This window comes from Leptopilina boulardi, unplaced genomic scaffold (genome assembly GCF_019393585.1).
Source record: "Leptopilina boulardi isolate dan_hultmark-lab unplaced genomic scaffold, ZJU_Lbou_2.1 LbouV2_31, whole genome shotgun sequence".
Classification (NCBI taxonomy): domain Eukaryota; kingdom Metazoa; phylum Arthropoda; class Insecta; order Hymenoptera; family Figitidae; genus Leptopilina; species Leptopilina boulardi.
The window spans coordinates 168,455-187,250 of record NW_026137874.1 but is presented as its reverse complement, the minus strand read 5'-3'; the positions used below and the strand labels follow the sequence as shown (position 1 = coordinate 187,250).

Below are 18,796 nucleotides of genomic sequence, written 5' to 3'. Positions count from 1 at the left end.
AAAAATTATATTTTACAAAAAAATTTGTTTTCTCTTGCAAAATTTTTTTCTTCTTCTCACTGTTAATATTTATGTTTTAAATTAAATAATACAATATAATGTTAAAAAAAGAAGATTTTAAAAATAGTAAATAGTTCTTTTTTTAACTTTAATAAATTTTTAAACTTGTTTTGTATTTCCCGCTAATAATTTGCGCATGTCCAACTATTGAGATTGCGCACAAGTGTTTTAATGTGAGTAACCTAACCTCAAAATTCATATAAATCTCAACTATCATTGGTTGTTTGAAAACTTTACGCATGCGAATTAGTTGAAAATTAAAGCCGAAAATTTCCGAAGGCAATTCGTTTCCTTAATTTTCATTTCGTGTTATTTCGTGTTCTCAATAAACGTTGGAACACACGCTCTTGTGCAAGAACGACAGCGTCGGCGCGACGCCAATTGAAATCAGAAAAAAGTAAATTGTGTGGGCGCGTCTTGGCTTCGAATGTGAAAACCGTCAAACGCATGCTATAAAACAAAAACACAATTAGTTTATTATCAATAAAATTGTGAATTCACATGATCATTGAAATATCTAAAGGTAAAGTGTTGAATTTCAACGGCTATAGTTTTGTCCCAAGTTACATGGATGTTTTTAGTGCAGTGTATGGGAATGCATATAGTTGAAGCAGTGCGAGAGTGAAACGGACGGTTTAACAGCGGGCGGTTCCCACACGTCCCAGTGCAACAAGTGTCATTTAACGGTGAAATATCAGAATTATTGTTGGTTGGCAAATTTTCGGAAATATGGGGTGCGCTGTAAGCACCACCGGTGAAAAAGAAGCAGCTGAAAGATCCAAGAAAATAGACAAGGATCTGAGAGCTGATGGAGAACGCGCAGCCAGTGAGGTCAAGCTCCTGCTACTCGGTAATCTCCTTTTTTTTCTCTACATTTTACTCACTTGAGTGGTGCCTGAATGTCAATTTGGAAAAAAACAATTACTCTCTTATACGTTGTGAAACGTAATTAAATGAATGGAATGAAACTCATTTGGAAGCTATTTATTTTTATTTTCATTAACGGTTTCTAAATTCGATTAGCAATTAATAATGTGAGTATATGGGAAATTGAAAAGTAGCACTGTTGAACAATAGTGTGGGAATGTGTTTCTTTTAAATACCATTTTCGTTTATTTCTCAAATGAAATATTGTATTAAAAATCAACGTTGAATCATCGAAAGTTGATTAAAAAAAAAAATAATTCATCCTTCAAATATGATTCACACATGTGATTTTGTACAGTCAGAGGAGAAATAGTTTATTTTGAAAAAATAAACACGTTTTTTTTTTTAAAAGATAAATTTTGATTTTAGAAAAAGGAAAAATGTAATTATGAATAAAATATTAAAGGTAACAAGTAAATGAAAACTAAAACTATAAATTAGTTCAACAATTAAGATTGCAATTATAATGATTTAGAAGACATGTCGATGATTCATAATAGACCTCATGAGTTTCATAAGTTCCTTTTGTTAATTTCTTTTTATTGGCATTGATAATTAAGATATTTCTCATTATTTTCCATTATGTAAAATCACATTTTAGATCTTTTATTTTGATTTTATTGTAATAACCGTTTCTTTTTTTTTTGTCTAAATTAATAGGAGCTGGAGAATCTGGAAAATCGACAATAGTAAAACAGATGAAAATAATTCATGAGACTGGTTACAGTAGAGAAGAATGTGAACAATACAGGCCTGTTGTTTATAGTAATACAATTCAAAGTCTCATGGCAATAATAAGAGCCATGGGACTACTTAGAATCGATTTCGCTGATCCTAGTAAAAAGGTATTTTGTAAAAATTTAATTAAAAAAAAAAAAAAAGTGATAATAATTATTTATTTTTATGTAAAGAATGTATTAAATAGATTTTTATGTTTATAGGAAACAGCGAGACAATTTTTCATATTAGCATCAGCAGCAGAGGAAGGGGAATTGTCACCGGATTTGGTTATGGTAATGAGAAAACTTTGGCTAGACTCAGGAGTGCAACTTTGTTTTACACGAAGCAGAGAATATCAGCTCAATGATTCGGCAGCTTATTATCTAAATGCTTTAGAACGTATTTCTCAACCCAGTTATCTTCCAACACAACAAGATGTTTTAAGAACGAGAGTTAAAACAACCGGAATTGTGGAAACACATTTTTCATTTAAGGGACTACATTTCAAGTATGTACACAAATATTTTTAATTTTAACATGATTATGTTTTTTTTTTATTGTCAATTAAAATATTCAAATAATTTTTTTCAGAATGTTCGATGTCGGTGGTCAGAGATCAGAAAGAAAAAAATGGATTCACTGTTTTGAAGGTGTAACGGCAATAATATTTTGTGTTGCTCTTAGTGGTTATGATTTACTTCTAGCTGAAGATGAAGAAATGAATAGAATGATTGAATCAATGAAACTTTTTGATTCAATATGCAATAATAAATATTTTGTTGACACATCGATAATATTATTTTTGAATAAAAAAGATCTTTTTGAAGAGAAAATATTAAGGAGCCCATTAACAATATGTTTTCCTGAATATAAAGGTCGCAATACATTTGAAGAATGTGCATCTTATATTCAAATGAAATTTGAAAATCTCAATAAGAGAAAAGATCAAAAACAAATTTATACGCATTTTACATGCGCCACTGATACCAATAATATTCAATTTGTCTTCGACGCTGTGACCGATGTTATAATTAAAAATAATCTAAGTAATTGTGGACTTTTAAGTTAAAAATCAACAAGTTTGAATAATAATTTTCATTATTAATTTTTGTAAAAAAAAAAATACATTTTCTTGTTTTTATAATGCAAAGACTGCAAAACAAAACAAACTTGAATGATTTTTTTACAAAAAAAAAAAAAAAAAAATTGTCACTCTCTTTTTAAAGTACAAAATAAGAGAAGTAAAATGCAATTTAATAACTAAAAGCTCATAAATAATAAGGTATTTAAAAAAAATTAATTAAAATTAATTTCTATTTTGTAAATTGCTTTTTGGATTTTTATCTAATCGACTGAAGTTCTTGTTGTTTAATTGAACTTGTGCCAATAACACTTTTTTTTTAATTCTAAAGGCACACTTTTTAGATGTGTAATATATTGTTCACAAAAATGCACTGTAATCTCAGATATATTATAATTAAGATACAAATAATGAGCTTCGACTCATTTAACTTGCCTCAAAGTTTTGTGCCTTTCTTGACTCCGCACAATACCTCGCGAGTTCACGTGTATTTATACTTTTTTACGAACTAAACGAATGTCTTTTTATAATTGTAAGATTTTTTTTTTTTTAAAGCTTATGTTTCATTAACATAACTTCCCAAGGGAATGTATGACTTTTCTTTATACAATTTTAATATAAGAAATTATATATATTATCTATACACACACAACACACACAAATAAAAAAAAAAGAACAATTTTCATATGCTTGTTTTTAATTTTCCCATCAATAAATTTGTTTTTTTAATTCTATAATTTTCTATTTATACGATAATTATATTTTATTTCTCTTTTTTTAAAATTTATTTTATTGTTTCATGTAATTAATTTTTTTATTATTATAAAATAATGAAATTCTGTTTAAAAATTTATTATTTTTAAATTTGAATATTTTTCCCGCTTGTTTCAGATGACCAATAGGAATGAGAGTTTTAGTCGATAAAATAGGGGAAATCAGTAGGGAATTTTATTTCACCGGCGTAAGAGGGCAGCAGTGGACGATTCATTTTCCCGCCAGCAATGCTTTTCAGCCAATCAGAGAATTTCTATTTTACTCATTCTCCTCCTGTGGAAAAATTTTGGCAGTTGGTGTCGTTGGGGCTTCTTGTTTTCCTTTTTTCTTCTGATTATGGTGAGTTTTTTAATTATTTTTTTTTCTCATTGCTTTCTTCAGTAGAAGGACAATATATTTTTTTTGAAAAACATTGTATTTGATAAATAATTGTGATCGAAATATGTGAAAATCGTGTCATTTCTCGATTTTTTGGTAAGCTTTTTTGCATGTCATAATTTGCGTTTATTAGATATAATAGTCGAAATAATCTTATTCTTTTTCAATTAAAGTATTATTTATGCTTTTATATTGACATTAAATGTAGATTACAATTTTTAATTTGAGAATTTGTCGCGTTGGGTTTATTTCTGAAAACGCCATTTTTTTCAAGATGGCGGCGATTGTACATTGTCCTTAGAAATTGAAAACCGGTGTAAGTGAAGTTCTTAGTGTTTTTCATTGTTATAAGAGTAATTTCCAGACAATTTGTGATTTATATTTTGGAATGATATAGTGAATTTTTGTTTTTTGTGTTATTATACACGATTCGACTTCTTTTTATTATATTATTATGTTTCCAATTGCGACGACAAATTTACAATATTTTCTTCAATTTCAGGTTAGAATTTTTATGATTATTATTAAAAATGTTTTAAAGTTTCTCGGTTTTCGATTTTGATATATAAAAGAATAAAATTATTAACGAAATAAATAAATTAGAATAATAAAATTATCTCAACATTTTGAAGTTAATTTTTTAGGTTAGAATTGATATGTGATTGTAATATGGCGTTTAAATTTTTCGTTTTATAACATTATAACGTGATTGCAATATGCAATTTTATAATGTCTCTCAAAAAAGAAGATAATTTTTTATTATGAGCAAAAGAGAATATAATTAACAAATCTTTTTGCTAATATAAAAGAAGAAAGGAAGACCAAAATGTGGACATTATCGAAAACTATTATTACTGTGTGATTTATTTCTGATTTTAATTTTAATTTTACCAAATTTTGTCAAAAAAATGAATCTTTTTTTATAATTTATGATTATTATTTCTAATTAAAAACGAAATATTTATTCATTTTTTGCTTGCAGGGAAATATGAAATTAAGTGTGTGGAACAAGTGTTATTCCTGTGGATGTTTTCGTCATCGCTTCATCACTTTTTGGATTACTGGAAGGGATTTCTTATGGTGCGTCTTCAATTTTCAACTGAGTAATTCCCCATCGTTGGAAAATTGGTTTATGGAGAAGAGATGAGGAACAGGAGCAAAAGGATCAACGAATTGGTAAGTCCCTCTTGATCTCCATAGTGTTGTGGCGGAGTCAAGTTGTAATATATTTAGAAAATTTCCTAGTGACTGCCAATTGAAATAATATTAAATTAATATTTAATTAATATTAAATTAAATTAAATTAATTAATTAATTATTAAATTAAATTTATATTATATATTTTTTCAATTGGAAAGTGAATTCTTGTTGTATAATTATGTGTTTCTTAGAGTTAGGTATTATATTTTGTTTGCTATACATTTTTTAATTATAAAAATTCATATTCTTATCATACCAAAAAAAAAAATTATAAAATTATTTCTTAATTATTTTGACAAAAAAATTATATTTTAAATTTATTTCCAAAATTTAATTTTCCAATCTTTTTTATATCTTGTTTTTTTTAAATTTACTTTTTTATTAACGTAATTAACTGATAACAAGTAACAAGTTTCATTAAAGAATATTAAATTAAGGGTATTAATAATTTTTTCTTTCAGGTAAAAGGTACTGTGCAAATTTTCTCTTCTATTAAAAGACAATTATTTTTCGAATAATTGGCTTTTAATAAATTTAATCACTTTGTCACTATGGAATTTTCTCCTTTATTTCCACAACTGATTTATAATTTTATTCTCATGGATTTTATCGTATATGAAAATAAAATTTTTTTAAATTAACAAATTATTGAATTTTAAAAAATTTAATTTATTTAAAAATTAGAAACAAATAGGATTAGAAAGTTGGGGATAGGAAAAAGAAAAAAACCATTGTTTTTTTTGCATTCCTTCAGATGCACGATTATAATTTAATTCACGGTCAACTATATCTTGAAATTATTATTATTTTGTTTTTTTTTTTTTTAATTACATTCGTGAATGTTTACACATACACATTTTAGTCAGACACATGTGTAATTTACAGATATGTATAATTAAATAGCATTGGAATTTTTATCTGTTAGAGGTACTTTTTGACTCATATTAGCCAACTGGCCGAAAATCTGTATCATTTTATCTCGTAACTATAATAATTTATCACAATACACATCCAGCATCGTTAAACGTATATAAAAATAAAATTAATTACAAATATCAAAATAATTAAAAAATTATTATTTTATAAAATTTTTTTTTAAATACTTAACTTAGATAATAAATTTTTAATACAAATATTAATTTTAATTAAATTATCAATTTACTTAATTAAATTAAATTTATTATTAATTTAATTAGATAAATATAATTTTTTTTTTAAATTAATTAAAACTTAATATAATTTTGATGCAGAAAGTTCTAGTTATACACAGGAATATTACAATTTGTGCGATTTAATCAGTTGAACCAATTATCTCCTTTTAAAAAAATAATTTTCCTGTTATTTAAAGTTTGTAAAAATTCCAATTATTTTCTGAGAGTCTTATATATATATATGTATATTGGAAAGTCTTACAGAATAGTTATTAAATAAGCAGTAAACATTAATAAACAAATGTTTTAAATGTTAAACTTTCATTTTTTTAATATTATTATTATTATAATTATTATAATTATAATAATTATAATAATTAATTAATAACATAAGTATTTTTCTCTTATACATAAATCACTTATAAGTTTTATATTAAAAAGAAAAATGAATTTTCATTTTTATATTTTGTTTTCTCTGTAATTAAATTATTAATTAATTTTTTTTTTAAATTATAATAGTTGTATTATCTATGATATGTATTTTTATGGACGGGTACGTATCCATTTTACGTACATTTTTTTTATAGAATAATAATAAAAAAAAAAGTTAATTTAAAAGATTTGATCTGACAATAGGAATATTAAAAAAAATTTTAAATATTCTTTTTTAATATAAAGTAGATTAAAAATATTCACAAAAAATTTTTTTTTTTTAAGTTTTATACATATAGGTATATATAAATTTAATTAAAGGAAGACAAACTGTCAAAGTTAAGGTAAAATATATACCTATGTTTGACAATAAGTCAATACAAAGATAAATATTCTTTTTTATATACGTTTCGAGAAAATATACGAGTAATTTTTAAATATTGTATATATATATATATATGTAAAGCTTATAAGTGTAGCGCACATTTATGTGTGTAAGTAATATATAAGATAAAAATATAATTTTAAATAGAATATCATTTCGCTGGGTAACTTTCGTAGCCTACATTAAAACTTTCCAAATGCATTTTAGGCATTTATATAATTTTTTTTTGTTTTTTTTTTTGTTTTTTTGACTATTTTGCAGACGATTGTACATTAATTAACTTTTAATCAGGGAGATATTAGAGTTTCGCGCTCTTTTTTATATTTTCTAATTATTTATTATTCTCTTAAATCCCATAATTTATGAATGCTTATTAGGCATTTTTTTTATGATATGTCTTCATTATTTTCTCTTAGCGCATATATAATTATATTTTTTTTTATAACTATAAAAATCTCTGTCAGAAAGATGGCAACTTATTGGAATTTTTATTTTTTATAATTTGTACTTTTTTTTTTAAATCGTTTTAAAAATAAATATTTTTATAATCTTTTTTAATTATTTTAAATAATAGTTTTAAACAAATTTTTTTTTATATAAATAAAAATAAATAATAAAATAATAATTAGCTGCCATCTTTTTGAACAAGGAACCAAAATTTATATTTTTGATAACATTGAGAATAGAAGTATATACTTATTATGAGTAGATATAATTAAATATACTTAGGTCTTTCATAAATATAAAGGCATTTAGCATTATGCCTCTCTTTATATAGACTACTTTGAATTTACTTCTTTTTTTTGTTGAGGAATTTTTTTCTGATATTATATTTAGTGAAAAAATTCTTGTGATTTTATATAATCAAAATATTTATTCACTAAAAACTTTTTAATTTTGAAAAAAAGGATAATATGTTGTATTTTATTTTAGTTAAGTAATTTCTATTTCTGAGGGGATAAAATAATTATTTTTTCTAGTCACTAAATTTATTTTTAAAATGGATTTAAAAGAAAGCGGTTTTTTTTTCTCTTTTATTCTGTTATAATCTGTTGTTCTGGCATAAAAAAAATTGCTTTTTTTTCTATATATAATTTTTTTTTTTACACTAGAACGTCAGTATATCAGGATTTTTTAAACTTTTATCAGTATTTATTTTCTCCTTTATGATATGCGTTTGATATATATTTTTTTTAAATTATATATTTATATATATTAAAAATATATATATTGAACACAAAAATATTTTATTCGAAAGAAAATTAAATCCTTAAAAGTAAATAAAGTTTTATAATGTTTAAAAAAAAAAATAATTTTATTGAAAAATATTTAAATTTAAAAATTAATTTTTTTAAATATTTAAATTTAATAATTTTTTTTTTTTTTTTAATTTACTTCAAACGTTTGAATTTTCATAAAATTAAATATTGATATGTATGGTATTTATAAATTTCTTTACATAAAATTTGTTTTGAGAAACAATTTTTCAGGGAATTTCAAATTTATTAAAATATTTGAAAATAAATTTTTTATTTAAATTAATAAAAAATAAAAATTATATTTTATATTAAGAATTTAATTTATATTAAAAAATTTTTTTTAATTCATTTCTATTATACTACTTTTATTAGTAATTAAAAAATATAAAATTAGAAAAAGGAAACAAATTGAAAATTCCCTAAAAATTTGTTTTTTTTTTTATTCTATATGCACTTATATTGCTAAGGAGTATTAAGCTACTCTGATATGTGTTGTATTCTTCAGTCACGTTAAAGAGAAAGATTTAAAGTCGAGTAATTATTTCTTTAAAGTCTAGTTTTTTTTTTTGTAATATCTCATCTTTTCTATCTTTCTCTTTTGGTTTTTCTTGAAACTTTCTTTTGTTTTTCTTAAACTTTCTTTTTTTTTTAACATGCCACTGTTTCGGTCATGTAAAAAAAATTGTAACAAAATCAATGTATGATATTTAGTATATATATATATATATGCATACTTAATTATATACTTATCATTTTAAAAGAGTTTAGTGACTACAATCGTAGATAGGATTTGATTTGTAGCTTTTTTATGGGCATTTTGGGAAGAGGGTATGGATTATTATTATTATTTTCTTTTTTTTTTTTATAATTTAAACGAATGGAGTTCGTTTATATACACGATTTCCTTGTCCTGTGATTCGTTTCTCACCTGCTGTATATTGAATTACTGATTTTATTTGATCGGTTGCAACGAGACCAATGCAAACAAGAGGGTCTTTAAAATAAGAGCAAACCTAGAAATTTTATTTGATTATTATTTTTGCAAAAAAAAAATATTACCCATTTTACTTGAGGAATTTAATTTCACTTTTTTTTCTATTAAGAAAAAAAAATCGAAACTATTTTTTTTTTTGCTTCTTCTTTTATTATTAAATTATGTAAATTATTTTTCGAATTACCTTTCGAGGTGATTGCCGATGTCGCCGTTGTAATTGGCAGCATAATCCTCGGCTTATGTCGCATTCACCGGATATACTACATTCTTCACCTGAAAGATATTTTTTATTTTTATTTCAAAAAATAAGTTTTTTTTTTTTCAAATTTTTGATATTGAAATCGAAAAAAAAATTCTCTACTGGGTCAGAATTTCTCAAACGAATCACCTAAAATTCAGAATTTTTTTTTTTTTAGTCTCATTGTTTTTCTCAACGGTTTCTTAATTGTGTGGGGAATTCAAAAAAAAAAAATTTAATTTTCTGTAGGACGTCAAGAACACTATTTTTTAATAACATTTTATAAATAAATAATATAAAAATCTATTTTTTCAAAATAAAAATTATATTTACAAACTACATTTTAAGACGAGAAAAACCCTTTTTTTTAATTGGTGAACAGGAAGTCGAGAAAAAAATTTTTTTAAATAAAACTGCAAAAAATTTCAATTGTTTATAACTTTAACAAAAAAATTTTTTTTTGACCTAAAAATTTCAGGGACATATTTTTACCATGTAAGGAGTCAAAAGAAATGATTTTTGATTAAAAAAAATTTTTTTTTGAATTTTAGGTGATCCGTTTGAGAAATTCTGACCCCTCTTTCAATTAATTATTTGAAAAAACTTACTGTATTGTTTATTTGAATTTACTGGTGGTTGACACGATCGTGTTTCTCCACCTGCTACTTCAGAGCACATAAGTCCAGTTTCACAATCATTGTCTCTTCTGCATAGTTCACCCTGTTTTAATCCGTACGTAAAGAGGCATGATCCGATAACTAAAAAAAAAAATTGCATTAAAATATATTATTACCAAAAAAAAAAGATTGATTTACTTTTCAGTGTTCACTAAAAAAAAAAAAAATAATTTTCCAAAATAATTTAATTACTATTGACGAAAATTATTTTTTCTTTAATTTTAAATTTAATTAATTCATTAAAAATATTAACAATTAATATAAATATACAAATAAATTCTAAACAGGAAAATAATAAATTGCATTTTTTTTTATATTTCAATTTAGCTACACCGTAATTTATGAAAATTTGATAATTTGTTAATTAGTGAAATATTGCGTTGTAAAAAAGGTTTTTTTTTCATATATTAAAAAAATAATATTTTATATTAAAAAAAAAATATTCTTGGTATTGATATAATGATAAAAAAGTTTTACTAGAAAATAAAAAAAAAACTCCCGGTCATTTAATTAGTAAATCAGTCTTTTTTTTTAAGATCACGCGATCCATTTTTTTTTTTTAATAAATAATTACTTCCGTCCATGTCGACACATATAGAACCAGGGCAACAATGTTCATTGGCTGAACATCTTCTTCCATAACATGGTTCATCAGCTGATTCCTCTAGAGAATTACCAGTAAATCCTTCCGATAGTCCAGATCGCTTAAATAAATTTTCAGTAAAATGATTAAAATCAATGTTTATAGATAATAATCTCGGTTGAGAAAACCCCTTTAGTTAATTTATGAAAACAAATCCTAAATATACATGAAGCTTGTTCCTTTATATATACATTGACATAAGAAATCGATATACATTTACACTCACATACACATACTATGACGTAAGCAATATTCATAAAGTGCTTTAGTATTTGTAATTTTCATTGTTGGCAATCTAATTTTGAAATAAAGCGATTGACTGATTAATGTGCTTATAGGTAGCAGAGAGAGTTTCATAATTAAATTAATTATTTCTTCTTACAAGTTTTAGTGGGAATTTTCTTTTTTTTTTTAATTTTCATTTTCTCGGTTAGGCGTGAAAAAAAATTACATTTTTGTGGAACCATAAACTTTCTTTTATGTGTGTGTGTGTGTGTTTGCTATCAATGTTTTAATATTTAAGTGCTTCTTGTAATCCATTATCGTTATTCAAGAACATACACTACATATGGCCTTTAATATAATTGTGATGAAAATTGACTCATGAAAATATAATTTCTTCGTTGTTATTAAAAATGAAAGTACTCAGAAAAATTAGACAATTGGAAAAATGTATTTTTCTACATTTTTCCTATAGAGAAAGTTGAGAAAAAAAAAACAAGGAATTTTCATATAAAAAAAATGTATTTAAACAAAATTTTATTTATCAATATAATCTAAAATATATAATAAAATTTTTATTTGAGAAAAATTTGCATTTAACAGAATTTTTATATTTATTTCATTTTTCCGAACGAGCAGAAATATTTCTCCGCGGATTTTAAAATATCAATAATAAAATTGTGATTAATCAATTTTAAAAACGGCGAAATTTTTTTCTAATAATATTTTTCAAACAAATGAATAAGTTGTAGAGATTTAAAAAATTAGTTAACAGAAATTTTGTTAAATGAAAATAAAAAAAATTTATTTGATTCAAATAATTTTAACTAATAAATATTTACTTGAATGAAATAATTTTTATTTGAATTAAATAATTATTTACACCAATTATTTCTGTATTTGAAATAAATATCATTTAATTAATAATTATTTACTACAATTATTTGATAATCAATTATTTGAATCAAATTTTTCTTCATTGTGTTAAATACAAAGATTTTGCATAGATTTAGATTTAATTAAATTAAATTTAATATTAATTTTATAAAATAAAATTTAATTAAATATAATATAAATTATTTGTCTTTAGAAAATTCCATTTCACTGTAAAATTCGATTTAGGAAAAATAATATTTCTCATAAAATTTGTCATCTTTTTAAATCCTCGATTGAATATATAGGAAATTAATAGACATTGAAATAGGAAATTTAAAGCGTAATCATATTTCTTTTGAATGAATATTATCTTCAAGTTTTACTTATAAAATTTGTATATTAGTGAAAAATCGATAACTAAAATTTAAATAAAAATTTAATTTGTTAAGTTAAAATTTTATATAATTATAATTTTTCTGAAAATATTTAAAATTTATTTATATTTTCATTTAAAAATATTAAATTAAATTAAACTAAACTAAAACAAAATTTTTATTTAATTTTTTGATTGATTTTTTACTAATTGATATATTTTTGGAAAATTTTCGCCATGGAATTGAATTTTGTTGATATATATATTTCTTCTCGTTTAGCGAAATTAATTTCGCTAAGAAAATTGGTTTTGATATTTAATTTACCTGGAGATATGACGATTTGCCCTGATATCCGCCATGACTGCCATATCCAAGATTTGAGAGCATTTCGGGACTAAAACGATTAAAAAGACCTCCCCAACCTTCAACTTCTGTGTATATGCTGCATGTCGTAACGAATACGATAGCAAAAATAATTCCTGTATGTGTCTTCATTTTTTTCCGCAATTCTTTAAAACACTTTTTTAAAATAGTTTTTTCTCAACGCGGACGCTCTAAAAAATTAGAAATCAAAATCAAAAAATTTTAATCGAATATTTATCCAAATTTTTCTAACATTCTATTATTTCAATAAAATTATTTATTATTTTCACAAATTTATTTGATACAAATACTTGACTATTATCAAATAAATATTTATTTGTATATCAAATAATTATTATTTGAATCAATTAAAATGGTATTTGTTTTAAATACAGAAATTATTGCGGTTCAAAATACAATTTATTTATTTCAAATAAAAATTAATTGGTTCAAGTAAATATTTGATAATACTCAAGTAATTTGAATTAAATAAAAAAAATTTTTTTTTAGTGTAAAATCAATAGTGAAAAGAAAATTTTATTTTAGTCTGAAATTAAATAATTACATTTTAAAAAGTATTTAATTCTAAATTAATTAAAATTTTGAACTTTAAAATAATTATTAAAATAGTATAGTTAAAACTTAATGTAGGTCAAATGTTCAAAAGTGGACCAGTGCACATTATTTATTTACATCGTTGCATCGTAATTTTAATTGGAAATTAAATCTGTAATTACATTTACATTAATGATTTTTTAAAAATAAATTTTTTTTAAAAATAATTTTCTTAATTTTTTTTTTTTTTTTTTGATATAAGAAACAATAAATAAATTAAAATTATAATAAACAATTATATTAAAAAAATAGATATTTAAATTTTTTTAAAACGAAACATAAATTTATTTTTAATTTTAACATGTGCATTTTAATTAAATTCCAAGTACGATTAAGATAAAATCTTCTTTTCTAAAGATCTCGTAGATTAAAGAAAAAAAAGTACAATATTGTATATTTCATTTTTTACTGTGGATTTATTTTTAATTTGAATTGTTTTTTTTAAATTTGAATTTTATTTTCTTCAAATAAATTTTTCTCATATGAAATTTTTATCAGGGGAAATGTCATGAAATTTTAAAATGTTGAAAACCGTAACAACCCCTTTGCTTTGAATATTTTAACTTATTTTCTAAATATATTTAAATTTATTTTTCTCTTCGCTTCTTTTTTATTTCAAAAAAAAAAAAATTCTTATTTGGAAAATAGGGCTTTTTGAAAAAAAAAATATTAATATTTTCCTGAAAAATATAGTTTTATTTGGCAACCACTTGATTAAAAAAATTTTAATTTTTAGTAATTAAAAAAAGTAGAATTAAAATTTTTTTCAAAATTTTAATTTAAAATATTTCAAAAATTATAAAATAGAATATTTTTTTTTTTTTTGAGTAAAAATTTTGGAGTTACGAAATGGTAATTGTTCTTGCATGCTCTTGGCCCGGAAATCGATGATACACGGGGGATGTTACTGCAGAGACATTGAACACTTACATTTCTCGCTCGCGCCTCAGTCAAATCTTCAAACTTTTTTTTTTTTCAAGTGTTTATAAATGAGATTTTTTTTTGTTGTTGTTTTTGTTTTAGTCTCGTGTTAAATGAAATATTAGAATTTCTATATTAAAATTTTCAAATACCCGAAGCTCAACAAGTCTATCGCGAAATGTTCAGAAGGAACTGAACGTCACAAATAGTTGCGCACTCCTACGCGGTTTTGGTAGCCATACATACAAGTGCAAATATACGCATGCGTCCACCTATTTTCGTGCAACCTGCGTGGTTAGATTTTACCTGGTTCTCGTCTTACGTTTTGCCACTCTCATTCATATTCTACCAACAACCCTAAATACGAATATAAAACACTTCAGTATTAACTTGGATTTATTTCGCCTCTGATTCAAAACAAAAAAGAAATTTCACACTTTTGAAATTTTTATTCCATACGGAGAGAGAGAGAGAGAGAGAGAGAGAGAAAGAGAGAATTTTTTTTAAAGTAATTCAAAATTTTAAAAAAATATTCATTCTTTTATTTAAAAATAGTAGAATTAATTAAATTAATACTTTATTTAAAAAGTTTTTGTTATAATTTCCAAGGGAATTATTTTTATTTATGAGTTTTTTAAAAAATTTTTTTTAAATAGAGAAAAAGGGTTTTATTTTAAAAAATTGTACTTTGGGATTTAAAAATTATTATTGGGTTTTGAAATGTTAAAATGCATTTTTCAAAAATAAATTTCCTTTTTTTTAAAAAAAAATTGCAGATATAAAAAGTCCTTTTATTTTTGTTCTTTGCTAATATACATGCGCGAGAAAACTCTCTTTGATGAAAAGAACCTTCTACATATAGAAATAACTGTAGCTTGTAAAAAGCTTGCAAAGAAAACAAGCTCACTCTGTAAACTGGTCTAAGCACAGTAAACTTTATTCTTGTGGAAAATTTACTTCCTTATAACATATAGGAGAAAAAAAAACCTCTAATTTGAAAAATGTATTTCAACTTTGTTAATTAAAGTTCTAAAACGTTTTTTCTTCTTTATATAGAAATTATAATAAACTTGAATAAACTCTTTTTTTCAATTGATTAAAAGGATTAAAGCTGAATTTTATATATGGAATCAATTTATTATTATGGTAAAAAATATTTAATTGAATTTTAAAAATATATCTTTATTTTCCATAATTTGAGATGAATTAAATTTATTTGAATCAAATAAAAAGATACTTTTTCTCAGAGCCTAATAACATTTTGTTTTAAATAAAAAATTTAATTTTGAGAAAAAAAAAAAATTTATCTAAATCAAATAAAATTTATTTTATACAAATAAAAATATATTTGCTTAATAAGTTTTTATTTGTTATAAATATAAAATTTAATTTGGAGCAAAAAAAAATTTTTATTTGTTAGAAATAGAAAATTTAATTTGGAGCAAATTAAATTTTTATTTAGATTAATTAAATATAATTTTCTTTGTTACAAATATAATTTTTTTGTTACAAATATAATTTTTTTGTTACAAATAGAATTTTGTTTTTGATACAAATAAAATTTATTAGAAAGAAATAAATATTTATTTAATAGTTTTAACAATTCTTTTTTCTCCGAGTTATTGAAATTAAAAAAGAAAAAAATATTTGCACTTCAAATGACTAATGCGCATTAAAAAATCAAACAATAAAAGAATGCATATGAGAATATTAAATAATATGGTAAATATTAATGAATAAAACATCATGTTTTAATTTGATATCCACCTGATTAGGTTATCTAATTATTATGTATTTTTTCTTTCTCTCTTTCCTTCTATCTACATTTAAATGACCTAAAAAAAAAAAAAAAAAATGAATCTTTTTCTATGCAAACTTCAGAATACTTATTCGCATATTCTTCATGAAAATGAATGTTCCAGGTGATTTTACATAAAAGTTGAAAAATACCGTAATAACAATTAAAAAGAAAGAAGTTTTTCTTCTTTTTTTAATTTACAAAAAAAAATTAGTGCGAGGAAAAAAATTCTTTTTTAAAAATTTACAAATTAAATTTTTTTTTTTAGATCTGACCGACTAGTTTTCTATGTGCAATTCAAGTAAAATAGTAGCTAAAAAATACACAGAAAATTAAAAGGCATTAAAATAAGCTGCAACGCTTATTATTTTAATCCAATTTTGCTTATTTTAATCCGTTTTGGTATTAAAATAATAAGCGTTGCAGCTTATTTTAATACCTTTTAATTTTCTGTGATATTATTATTTTCTATTTTTTAGTAGAGAAAACAAAAAAGATTTTTATAGCATTATTTGTGCAGTATACTGAATAGTAAAATGTTAAAGAGAAAATTTTATGTTTTAGTAGAAAGATAAATACCCTCAAGGAAGCAATGTGATCTGAATATCAGAATTAGAGTAAAATAACATGCTGTACACGTTTACAAATATTTTTATACATTGTTTCTTCAACAATATATATATATTATAGAAAATAATTATTTAAATTTTGAAACATAATATATTTAATGGAAATTATAATTAATTTAATAATTAATTATAATTATGGATTGTAAATAAAGAACTTTGTTCTTGATTCGAATTCTCTGACGCAAATAGAATTCTGAAACAATTTAAACTAGGAAATTGAATTTCTTAAGGAACAAATATAAGCACAAATTGCATCCTTGATCTGAATTAATTTCTGTAATCAGTGTTTCTTTTTTTCTATTGTTGTTTTACTGGTATATATTTTCTTGTCTTCGAAATTAAATACATATAGAGTTATTTTGCATCTGGTGATCTTTATTTACAGTCAACATATATATTATCGATCTTGTTATAAAATAGAGAGGGTAGCAATTATGTTTAATTACTGAAGCTCCGATAAATGTGTGGTGAACCTATTTCAAAAGCTTTGGTATAATAAAATGTTGTTTCATTTTCAAAGCATTTGTTTTGATTCTATATAGAGATGAATAATTGCGATTGATCCTCATTATTATTCAAAAAGGTCACAACTGTTGAATCTTGTTTTTCGCACCCACATTATATTTTTGTTAAAATGTCATCAGATCTTTTAATATTTGTCTACAATTTATATATTATTATATTTTTAACTTCATTAATTTATTTATCATTTGATTGTTATTAATTAAGAATTTTTTTAAAAAAATAAAATTATAATGATATTTTCAAACAGTTAGTAAAAATAATAATAATTGTATTTCTCAAAGGGACATCATTATTATTATTTTACAGTTAAATTATACTGTTTGAACAAAATTAATTAATAGAGAGAGAGATATGAACTTTATGCTTGAGCATTAAAGCATAATTTTTATTGTTAACAAATTTTAATTAAAATTTATTATTTAACAAAGAAGAATATTTTCAATTTGCTGAAGTATTAAAATTTTAATGCATTTTCATATTCTAAATTATGTTTTAATAAAGCTTTAATTTATTATATAATAAAATTTAAAACAGCGCATAATCCAATTTTGCAGTAAATATTTTTAAAAATAAATGTTTTTAAAAAATAATTTAAGTATGACTGCAGATAAGAGTAAAATTTTTTCAAGCATAAAGTTCCTCTGTTATTATTAATTAGGAATTTCCAATTATAACAATTATTGAATTATCTAATAATAATAATCAATAGTAATTAAATTAATAATAAATCTGAATTACATATTTAGTAGGGAAAAAAAAATGGGTCAATCAATGAGTCTCGTTCTAAAGAAAATTTTCTAATTTTAGAAAAATCGAACATTTTTACGTCAACTTATCCAAAGTTTTTTTTTTTTTTCTCGATTCCCCTTTTTATAATCTAAGTCTAGTTTTTAAATTTTGTGTTTTTAAACCTGTTTTTTTACTATTTTTTTAATTTAAAAAGTTTATTTATATATAAATCCAGTTAATGAATTCTTTTTTGACCTAGTTGTAATCGGATTAACTGACCATCCAAATGCCATAATAAGTACGTGAATACTGTCTACGATAAAATGTATTAACTTTAGAATGGTAGCACGCATGGGCGATTAAATCCCTTTCTCTCTATGCCATTTCACCGTAAACGAAAGATAGGCCGTATTACGTTGGTAGTGTTCAGTAACGTCACGCGATACCAACACTTATTTCATCCAAGTTTTAATTTTTCTGTTTTGTTTTAAAATAAATATATATAGATGTATATATATTCAGGGCCATTTATTTACATTAAAAACTTGTATATTCAACTTTATACTATATAAATTGCAACAAACCACGGTCGTTTCTTACAATTTTTCAAGGTGTTTTTCTTTTATTTTAAAAAATATAATTTTCTTTAAGAATTTTTCGATTTCTTTTTTTTTTTTTTTTTCATAAAAGATCTTCTTTATGAAAACTATTTTAAATCTCCAATTAAAACTTAGAAAATGTTTTTCTAAAGTCTCGTTTTTTATCTGACTTCTTATTTCTTGACTGTATTTAGTGTTAAAAAAGTTTTTAAATTTCTAAAAATTA

The 18,796-nt window shown here is 22.6% G+C and overlaps 3 protein-coding genes across 3 annotated transcripts in view; 2 read left to right on the top strand and 1 right to left on the bottom strand.

The window, feature by feature from the left end:
• Positions 1-370: 370 nt before the first annotated feature.
• LOC127283228 (guanine nucleotide-binding protein G(i) subunit alpha) lies at positions 371-3,471 on the top strand. The gene is made up of 4 exons (XM_051307957.1): positions 371-910; positions 1,648-1,832; positions 1,929-2,215; positions 2,299-3,471. Exons 1-4 carry the CDS (start codon positions 790-792, stop codon positions 2,774-2,776), a joined length of 1,071 nt encoding a protein of 356 aa, XP_051163914.1. The 5' UTR covers positions 371-789; the 3' UTR covers positions 2,777-3,471.
• A 258-nt stretch (positions 3,472-3,729) lies between these two features.
• Positions 3,730-18,796, top strand: part of LOC127283225 (F-box/LRR-repeat protein 20) — a 122,236-nt gene continuing 107,169 nt past the window's right edge. The window contains exons 1-2 of the mRNA XM_051307951.1: positions 3,730-3,901; positions 4,923-5,116. Of these exons, the coding sequence (XP_051163908.1) occupies positions 5,084-5,116 (33 nt within the window). The 5' untranslated portion in view covers positions 3,730-3,901; positions 4,923-5,083. The remainder of the gene's footprint in view (positions 3,902-4,922; positions 5,117-18,796) is intronic.
• LOC127283233 (prohormone-3) lies at positions 5,872-14,528 on the bottom strand. The gene is made up of 6 exons (XM_051307961.1): positions 14,300-14,528; positions 12,716-12,945; positions 10,851-10,980; positions 10,208-10,357; positions 9,546-9,634; positions 5,872-9,380 (listed from the first exon to the last, which is right to left on the bottom strand). Exons 2-6 carry the CDS (start codon positions 12,884-12,886, stop codon positions 9,237-9,239), a joined length of 684 nt encoding a protein of 227 aa, XP_051163918.1. The 5' UTR covers positions 12,887-12,945; positions 14,300-14,528; the 3' UTR covers positions 5,872-9,236.